The sequence below is a fragment of the Puma concolor genome, chromosome B4, assembly GCF_028749965.1.
Source record: "Puma concolor isolate L17-30 chromosome B4, mPumCon1.1.hap2, whole genome shotgun sequence".
Taxonomy (NCBI): Eukaryota; Metazoa; Chordata; class Mammalia; order Carnivora; family Felidae; genus Puma; species Puma concolor.
Window position 1 is genome coordinate 117,469,489 of NC_141673.1, and position 10,858 is coordinate 117,480,346.

At 38.1% G+C, this 10,858-nt stretch overlaps 1 protein-coding gene across 6 annotated transcripts in view; it reads left to right on the forward strand.

The window, feature by feature from the left end:
- Positions 1-3,501, forward strand: part of MPP7 (MAGUK p55 scaffold protein 7) — a 293,878-nt gene extending 290,377 nt beyond the window's left edge. For all 6 annotated transcript variants that reach the window (XM_086714674.1, XM_086714672.1, XM_086714677.1 and 3 more), the window contains 3 exons: positions 136-244; positions 1,824-1,967; positions 2,467-3,501. In XM_086714674.1, coding sequence (XP_086570800.1) covers positions 136-244; positions 1,824-1,967; positions 2,467-2,646 — 433 coding nt within the window. In that variant the 3' untranslated portion in view covers positions 2,647-3,501. The remainder of the gene's footprint in view (positions 1-135; positions 245-1,823; positions 1,968-2,466) is intronic.
- The last annotated feature ends 7,357 nt before the right edge of the window (positions 3,502-10,858 follow it).

The window sequence follows — 10,858 nt, forward strand, 5'->3', positions numbered from 1 at the left end:
ATTTATTTTATTGAACACAGTAAAAGAAAATTACATGTTCAGCAAGAATATCATTTATACATATGAATTATGTCTTTCCACTTATGTGTATAATTAATTCGCAAATGGCTCTGACACATGTCCGATTTCCTACAGGTTTATTGAATATGGGGAATATAAAAACAATTACTACGGCACAAGCATTGACTCAGTTCGTTCTGTCCTGGCGAAAAACAAAGTTTGTTTGTTGGACGTGCAGCCTCACGTAAGTGAACAACGAACTGTTTTTAATGTTTATTTTTGAGAGAGAGAGAGCATGAGAGAGGTGGGCGGGGCTGGTACGGATTGAGAGGGAGAGAGACAGAATCTGAAGCAGGCTCCAGGCTCTGAGCTGTCAGCACAGAGCCTGATGCAGGGCTTGAACTCATGAACTGCGAGATCATGACCTGAGCTGAAGTCAGACGCTTAACCGACTGAGCCACCCAGGCACACCCCAAGTATACTGTATTCTTAAGTATCATGTATTATTATAAGTGTTTGTAATTTTTACAATGGACATTTTGGTTCTTGGCCCTCTTTCTTCGAGTTTGACTCTATACATGTCCTAGAAGTGTAAGCCCCCCACGTAGAGCTGTGGGGCGTCTCTCAGGAATTATACTGAACGAGACCCTGCTCGCAGCTGTCAGGGAGATCTTTGCCGGCATCCTGGGAACGCTTGTGAACACTTTGGACTGAGGGTGCCAGTGGATGAAGCCATTCAGTTCTTGTCGAACCACATATCCTCCAGCAGAGATCCAACCCATAGCATTTTCCTTGTTACCCAGGGATCACAGATTCTCACTTCACTGATGGGTACACTTTAGGGTGCATAACCTCCAAGAGCCATAATGACCCAAAGAAGCCCTTGGCTTCTCTTCAGAGAGATGAGTCTGAAGTAAAAAGAGTCCCAAGAATCAGTAGGGTGATTGACTCCTTAACTTGGGCGCCGGTGAGGAATAGGATGCTTCTGCTTATACAACCCCTCTCTGCCGGAGCCCTGGCTCTGGTTGTGTCCAAGTCCCTCAGTGTGGTTCCAGCAATATGTCCACAGAGCCTCACCAGCCATACAGCCCATCTCTCCCCAACCCCACCCCACATAACCTGTCTGCCTAACTCCTCAGGGGAGTCTGTGATTTGTATTCACATTCTAGGGAGGCTCTGACTATGGCTCAAGAGTATCCCTTAACTCCCACCCCTTTACCAATCCCCCTTGACTGCAGATGAGTCCTCAGAAGCATAGTGTAAATAATATAAAATATTGACGGGGAAGTGTTGACAAGCTTCATGGAGAGCAGGAAGCTTGCCCTTTTAGGACACTCTGAAGGACAGAAGGACAAAAGGAGAACTCGTGTGAGATCAGGAAAAGGCTTACATGGGATGTTTGGAAGACTTTCATGTGCAGACAGCTTTTTAACTCAACAGCATCCTTTAAGTATTTGATTTAAAAACCAGTTTTATGATATTTTTAGCTGCTTCTGTTCAGTATTATAACATTTCAAAACATTTTAAAAGGCAAATTCTATGCTCCGACATCTTTTCAGGGGTATTCATTAATACTGATATTCGTTAATTAATAATTTATTCAAATTCTATATTACTTATTATCATTAACATATATTCATACATAACTTATTGATATTAATATTTATTGTCAACAATGAATTGAATAATATGTTGAAAGAGCTACTGGCCTGAATTAGATAATTTTAAGGAATTTTCTCCTTTGAAAGAAACTTCAGTTTGACTATAAAATTCACTCATGACATTATGAAGAAATGTAAGAAAACTGATTTTCTTCCTTGCAGACAGTGAAACACTTAAGGACCCTAGAATTTAAGCCCTACGTGATATTTATAAAGCCTCCATCAATAGAGCGTTTGAGGGAGACAAGGAAAAATGCAAAGATAATCTCAAGCAGAGATGACCAGGGTGCTGCAAAGCCCTTTACAGTAAGTACAATGATGCTTAGTAAGAAGACATAAGTGCTGCTCAAAATCGAACGTGCAGTAGCCACTGCCTTTGGAAGATGTAGTAGACAGTGTGATCCAAAAACCGATAAAAGATAGATTGTATCCAGGCACATACATTTTGAGTGATTGTACTGTAATGGCTTTTTTGTGCTTCTATGAATAGATCTTTATGTTATATTGAGCAAAACATCCCTGTAATGATAAGTTAGTGACTGACAATCCCGAATTTTGGGAAAGGTGGGAATTTTGACTCTGTCAGAGCAGTTTAGTTACAAACAGATCAGAGAGAGAGTATTAGAAGCTATGACCTCTGAAGAACTTGTCATTCAAGAGGGTCATTTTCATTTGTGGCTGAGATGAAAGAATGAATACAGAATAGCATTCAGTAAACCAGTTGTGGAAATGTTTGCATCCGTTAAAGTGGTGTGATTGCCTGGTTAACCTTTTTTTTTTTTTTTTTTTTTACTTCCTTTTGTAGGAAGACGACTTTCAGGAAATGATTAAATCTGCACAGATAATGGAAAGTCAATATGGCCATCTTTTTGACAAAATTATAGTAAATGATGACCTCACCGTGGCATTCAATGAGCTAAAGACAACTTTTGACAAGTTAGAGACAGAAACCCACTGGGTTCCAGTGAGCTGGTTACATTCATAACTAAGGGAGGTCCCATGAGCATCTTTTCTGTAGAGTGCATGATGGAATCAGTTACCATTTTGGTGGTAGGGTTTTTTTTAATCTATATCACTGTTGTAGATGTGCAGTCTTGGTTAAAACTGAATGCTGGTTTTGTTTGTATCTTTTTACAGCCTTATTTCAAACACAATATTTGAGTATAAGATCCAAAATCAAAATCCGCACAGTACCATATTCTGAGCAGAGCTTTGAACCTTCTGATTGTCTTTAACATGCAGTTCTAGCTCCAAGATGAGGTTGGACGTTTTAGAGAGAAATAGCTAGAGAATAGATATTGGAGTTCAGTGCTTCAGTTGGTCTTAGACATGGGCCCTGCCATCAAGTTTGTGGGTTAGCAGTTGAAGGTATTAAGTTAGCAGCCTTGAACAGCTCCAAAGAAACAGGACATCTTTGCTCTTCTTTGGATGGGTCATTATAGATTTACCCAGGCTAACAGTAAGGCATCCCCTTATTATTTTAAAGTGCAACCTTTTTCTTACATATATACAATATATTCACAGTGGCCTTCATGTTATAGCTTGAGAAGGCCTTTTTATGACTACATATCAGTGACCCAAATGTTTAAGAAGGGAAGATGGACTTTTAAAAATGATTATATCCGTAACTAAAAGCCTTTCCTTATGGTATTAATCTTTATCAGGATGGTAATATCTTGGGGCAAGTAATGATTATAAAGGACGTTTTTATTTGTCAATCCTCAAACAGGAGTTCTAGAGTCACCAAAGAGGTGATTCTAGCTGGCTTTGGATTTTTCCAATAAATTGTAAGAATGTGATACCTATTCTAAAAGTAGATGTTTTACATTACATCTAAAAGTAGATGTTTTAACTGATACAGTTAAAAATGTGATCATTTTTCACCTGTGCAATTGATCATATATTTAACGTTTATTTATTTTTTGGGACAGAGAGAGACAGAGCATGAACGGGGGAGGGGCAGAGAGAGAGGGAGACACAGAATCGGAAACAGGCTCCAGGCTCTGAGCCATCAGCCCAGAGCCCGACGCGGGGCTCGAACTCACGGACCACGAGATCGTGACCTGGCTGAAGTCGGACGCTTAACCGACTGCACCACCCAGGCGCCCCATGATCATATATTTAAATTGCACTAAGACATATTTTAGAAAACTTTTCATGTAATGTTAACTTACCTCGGCATCATCAAAATAATTCTTAACACTGGTCAGATACCATCCTAATCTTGCCATTTTTCTAGACTTTTAAGACAGACTCTTGTATTGTAAATATTTAGATGGGCTCTCATTTTTCTTGGTTACTACTGAACTTCAAACAATTCACGTAGCTCAAGACCGTAAAATGACCATAAGTTGTATAAGAGAACATGTCATGTCATTCTTGCCTGCAGTAAGACCCGGCCAATCAAAACTCACTGCATCTGTAACTTCCAAACAGAAAATATTTTGTTTGTTCATTTGTAAAGAGAGTTTAGATGTCATGTTCAAAGAAAAATAGAATGTAGTGAAATTTTATATATTTATGAAATATTTGAAAGGCATATTTTTTTAATTATCAAATGGAGCTATTCGTAAAGTAAATTGTATGTAAAGATGTCGTAACTTAAAATAGTTGTATAAGTCAGGGTCAACATTCCATGTAAATATTTGACCTTTGTTCATACACAGACTCACAAGCGTGTTCTATGTGCACGGCACATCTGACATAGCATTATCCACTGGATTTCCTTCAGACAGGTCAGATTTCACATTAGAAAAGAGACAAAAACTCTACTGCAATAGCCTTGATACACACACTAAAAAAATCAGACTAAATGTTACTTAACATGATCCAAATAGCGAGTTCTATGTTTATTAACTAAATAGCAAACAATTTAGTTTTTTAAGATAGTGGGGAAAAGGGTCCCCAGATCTGATGCTAAAGCCGTAAAGTTATATGGCTGCTCTAAGAAAATACAAGTCTTACGTAGAGAGTTTGGGTAGAATATATTCCTCTTTGAACACAGACTAAAATTTCCTATAAATCAAGACTTCCTGTACGAAGAGTAATGGGAAACATGTAATTATCTAGGCAGTGGTCTGAATAATTTAGGCAGTCCACATTCTTTACCGTGGAGGTAGAGGGTAAGTGTAATGTTGTAGAAACTGAGTGCTTTTTGCTGTCAGTAGCAATGGGGTGTTATTTAAAAATCTAACTGTCCAGACCGTTCTCCCTTTTCACACTAGAGCCGAGCAATGTTCTTTTAAAAATGATAAGGAATCTTTTATTAGATAGTCTATATGGTGTTGTAAGTGATATTTATATGGCCACGTGGATGCTTAGAGCTTAGGTTAAAACTGAGTTAGGCAGGGCCACGGCCTTGTTGACAATTGTAGCAAAAGGCCCTGGACTCTGTGTCTGCACCCAGACCTCCAACGCCTACAGAGATGCGTGTGGGGTTCCTCATGCACTAGTTTTTGGAGCAGCCGGCTCCTAGCACAGAGTGTCAGCCACCAGTGGAGAAGAGGAATGTTCGTATTTTTAAGTCCATATATTTAAAATCCAAGATCAAGAAGGAAATTCTGTACTCCCATGATTATCAAATCGGTTAAAAATAAAAAGGTGAAATTGAAATATTCTTCCCCCTTGTTTTACTTCCTCATATAAATGTTCTTAATATATGTAAGGCTGACATTCCTGGTATTGTATAATGATTGAATGTATCTAAATTGTAATATAAAATCGACAAAACATGTAATCTTTGCAGATTTACAGAAACTGTTATTCAAAGCTTCTCGAAGATCTAGATTTTTATTATTTATTTTCGTCTTAACTAGTAAAGATTTATAAATGAATGTAATGGAAAACCTTTGATCTTAATAAAGTGTCTTCAAGTTACTTGTCTTCTTTCTGCACAGTTGTTTTTGCACTTGGGTATTTGGTACACTGTTTCCCATGGTAGAACAAATTCTCTTTTCTACTCTGATATCAAGGTTTTGTTTGAACTTGCCATGTCTGAAATTAAACTTCGTATTTGTTTCAGTCAAATATTTATTGGCTTCAACAAGGCCGTTGAAGAGATGGAATTCACTAGTCTTGCTCCTACCCATACAGTGCAGCCATTTAAAGAGGTCGAGGGTGGGTGATCTGGGCCCATCTGTGATGGGAACATCCCTTCCCCCACCCCTCCCCATCAGGAATCCAAGCTTTAGCCACATCCTGTTCCTGAACAGGTAGAGCAAAACTAAACCTTCTTATTTAGCTGTCCCTGAGGACAAACTGCCACCTGTTCATAGAGACAGGCTAATTAGTATTGTCCTTGCTTCAACAGCTGAACCAGCTAATCCCAGCTCTGGTTCCAACGAAAGACTGTACAGTGGAGCTGTCAGGAACATGGGCTCCAGAGCCAGAATCCTTGAGTTCAAATTCTGGTTTTTGTCTATGACCAGCTTTGCAACCTTGAGACAGTCGTGTAACCTCTCTGGTCCTCATTTTCTGATCAGAAAAATGGAGATGATAATACTGCTCACCTCACGGGATTGTTGTGGGCTTGAAAGAGCTGATCCATGTAAAGTATTTGGAACAAAACTTGGGATAGAAGTATTCAGTAACTGTGAACTCCTGTTTTATAATGATTATTCTCACAGCACACAGTTTTAATTTACCTCTATAAATAATCACCCCATAGAAACAGTGCTCCATTAGCAAATTAGCTGGAAGTTTCCTCATAATTTCTATGACCGTTTTATTATTTAGAAAACAGCCATTATTTCCAAGTGATACATCAGGACCTAATCAAGTAATCCTCAGTAGGGTAGTGAACAAATGTTTATTTTTAGCCGCTGGTATGCAACGTAATTTATATCGATTTGAAAGAAATGTCCCTTAATTGTATTAATGCCTTTTCTTCTAACACACTTCCCTTCCAAATGTTTGCCCACTTACCCTTAAGCTCCTGGAGGGCAGGAAATATTTTTTCTAACAGCTGTCTTACACACAAGCCCAGGAACTGCCAAATTGTACTTACTAGTCATCAAACATCTGTATGATTTCCATTCACTATCTCATTTAGTCCTCACAGTTCCCTTAACATGAAAGATAATATCTTCATCTTTTACGACTGAGAAAAGTGAGGGGCAGGGCTTAAGTACCTTTTCCAAGGTGACAGGTGATAAGTCGTGGAATCAGGGTCAGGGTCCGCCTTCCTCCGACCATGCTATTTTCGCTGCCCTGTGCTGCCTTGTGTTGCTATAACTGGAGCCAGAAACATGAGCTGGAAACATGAGATTAGGTAATTTGGAGAGGGTTTATCCTTTTTACACATACAGTTTATAATTTTCTCAAAACACTGCTGCTTTAATCAGAACTTGATGTATCTATGCCTGTGTGAACAGGCTAATCCACAAAAGGTGGCTATTACCAGAAATATACCTGTGTAGCATAATACGCAATTTTTGTTTAGTCTGCCTGAATCCCGGCCCTTAGTGATGAATCAGGACAATCTGCATATTGCAGAGATTAATCGCAGCAGGTCGTGCTACCCAATTCCAGGTAACATCTGTCGGAGAAGCTGTGAATAAGACTTGTTCCCCTGATTTAAACAACTGCATGAGGCAAAAGATCTTTTATGCCCCCATCCCCATCCTTTCTGTTTGAGATACTTCAGGTATTTTGTGATGCTTGTCAATTTGACAGCCATAATCCCAACCTTAAACCAAGGCACAATGGACCATAAAGGCCAATCGATGGAGGATGACCTTTGAAAAAAGAAAAGATCCTAAATCTGTAACATCATTGAACTGTTGAACTGATCCTGGGACCTCCTCATTCCACTAATTGCTAAATATTCAATAAAGGTTCTTCTCATGGACTGTTGGGAATATAAACTGGTACAGCCACTCTGGAATTTGGCATGGAGGTTCCTCAAAAAATTAAAAACAGAACTTCCATATGATCCAGCAATCCCATTTCTAGGTATTTATCTGAAAGAAATCACTGTCTCAAAGGGATATCTGCACTCCCACGTCCATTGCAGCCTTACTCAGAATAGGCAAGACAAGGAAACAGGTCCATCAGCAGAGGAACAGATAAAGAATTGGGGAAGCACACACACCCAAATTACTCAGCTAGAAAAAAGACAGAAATTCTGCCTTTCTGCCTTTGAGGGCCTTTCACTAAGTGGAATAAGTGAGAAAGGCAAAAACTGTATGTTCTCATTAATATATGGAATCTAAAACAGGCAACCTCAGAAGGTAGATGGTAGTTACCAGGGGCTGGAGGGTAGGGAAATAGGGAGATGATGGTCAAGGCTACAAACTTCCAGTTATAAGATGAATAAACTCTGGGAATCAAGTGTAGTATACAACACAGCAACTGTAGTTAACGATGCTGTATTATGTACTTGAAACTTGCTAGGAGTACATTTTATCACCAAACACACAAAAGAAGGTAATTATATGAGGTGATGGAAGTGTTAGCCAACCTTATTGTGGTCTCACAATATATAAGTGTATTAAATTATCACATTGTACACCTTCAACTTATGCAATGCTATATGTCAACTGTATTTTAATAAAGCTGGTAAGAATAAGTGTTCTAATGGTTTAAGTCGCTATTGGGCTATTGGTGCTGAAAGCACTCCTAATGGTAAACAGCATCCATGAGTAACTCAGGTGACTCCCACTATTCACTTTCACTTACCAAAGGCTGTTTTTCTGCACAGCTGTCACATTCCCTGGAGTGACACGATTGAACTTGAAAGCACCTGGAACCATAAAAATCATATCATCTCAATAAATGTAGAAAAGCATTTGACACAATTCAACATTCAATTCATGTTAAAAAACTCTCAGTGATGTAGGTTTAGAGGGAACATACCTCAAAATGAATAAGGCCATACATATATGAAAAACCTACAGCCACATCATAGTCAATGGTGAAGAACTAAGTGCTTTTCCCCTTGGTTTAGGAATAACATAAGGATGTCCATTCTCAGTACTTTAAAAAAATATTTATTTTGAGAGAGCAGGGGAGGGGCAGAGACAGAGAGAAAGAATCCCAAGCAGGCTCTGAACTGTGAGATCATGACCTGAGCTGAAATTGGGAGTCAGATGCTTAATTGACTGAGCCAGTCAGGTGCCCCCCACTCTCACCACTTTTATTCAACAAGTACTAGCTACAACAACAAGAAATAAAAGGCATCCAAATTGGTAAGGAAGATGTAAAACGGTCACTATTTGCAGATGACATAATACTATACATAGAACACTCTGAGCACCCCACCAAAAAACTATTAGAAATAATAAATGAATTCAATAAAGATACGGGACACAAAATTAATACACAGAAATCACCTGTGTTTCTTAACACTAATAACAAAGTAGCAGAAAGAGATATTAAGAAAACAACTCCATTTGCAATTGCACCAAAAAGAAGAAAATACCTCGGTACAAACTTAACAAGGAGTGAGTGACCTGTACTTGGAAAACCATAAAACACGGATGAAAGAGATTAAAGATGACACAAATGGAAAGAACTAATATATCCAAAGCAATCTACAGATTCAGTGCAATCCCTATCAAAATACTGACAGCACTTATTACAGGATCAGAAACAAATGATTTTATTGAACAAACTGGAGAGCCCAGAAATATACTCACACTCATATAGCCAATTAATCTGCAACAAAGGAGGCAAGAATATCCAATGGGGAAAAGACAGTCTCTTCAACAAATGGTGCTGGGAAAATTGGACAGCCACATGCAAAAGAGTGAAACTGAACCACTTTCTTAAGCTATACACAAAAATAAAATTCAAACTGAATTAAAGACCTAAATGTGAGATATGAAATAATAAAACTCCTAAAAGAAAACATAGGTAGTAATTTGAAATCAGTTTTAACCACAATTTTCTAGATATGTCTCTTCAGGCAAGGGAAACAAAAGCAAAAATAAACTACAGGGACTATATAAAAATAAAAAGCTTTTACACAGTAAAGGAAACCATCAACAAAACAAAAAGGCAACCTATCAAATGGGAGAAGATATTTGCAAATGATATATCTGATAAGGGGTTAATATCCAAAATACATAAACAACTTAGACAACTAAATACCAAAAAAAAAAAAAAAATCACAACAATCCAATAAAAAATGGGCAGAGGACTTGAATAGACATTTTTCCAAAGAAGACTTACAGATGGCTGACACATGAAAAGATGCTCATCATCACTAATCATCAGAGAAATAACAAATCAAAACCACAATGAGATATCACCTTACATCTGTAGGAATGGCCAGAATCAAAAAGATAAGAAACAACAAGCGTTGGTGAGGATGTGGGGAAAAAAAGGAACACTTATGCACAATTGGCGGGAATGTAAATTGGTGCAGCCACAGTGGAAAATAGTATGGAGATTCCTCAAAAAATTAAAAATAGAAACACCATATGATCCAGAAATTCCACTAAGGGGTATTTACCAAATGAAAATGAAAACACTGGTTTGAAAATATATATATATATATTTATATAGATGCATATATATAAACCCCTATGTTTACTGCATTATTTACAATAGCCAAGGTACAGAAGCAACTAAAGTGTCCATCAATACATGAATGGATAAAGATGATGTGCTATACACACACACACACAACCGTAAAAATAAAGTGATATTTTGTCACTTTTGACAACACAGATGGACCTAGAGGGTATTATGCTAAGTGAAATAAGTCAGACAAAGACAAATACAATATGATTTCACTTATATGGAATCTAAAAAAAATGAATAAAATAAACAAAAAGGTGTAATAGACCATAAATACATAAAACAAACTGATGGTTGCCAGAGGGGAGGGTGTGGGAGATACCAGCTTCTAGTTATGGAATGAATGGGTCGCAGGGATGAAAGGCACAGCACAAAGAATATAGTCAATGGTATTATAATAGTGTGTCCTGGGGGCACCTGGGTGGCTCAGTCCATTGAGTGTCTGACTCCAGCTCAGGTCATGATCTCACGGTTCATGGATTTAAGCCCCACATCAGGATTCTCCTCCACTCTCTCTGCCCCTCTCCTGTTCACACTTTCTCTCTCTCTCTCAAAATAAGTAAATAAACTTTTTTTTTTTTATCTAAAGAAAGTAATCTCTGGAAACTATAGGATGGGCCAAAGCAAGAGACTATATTTAAATTTTATTTTTCTTGGGTTCCACTTTTTTTCCT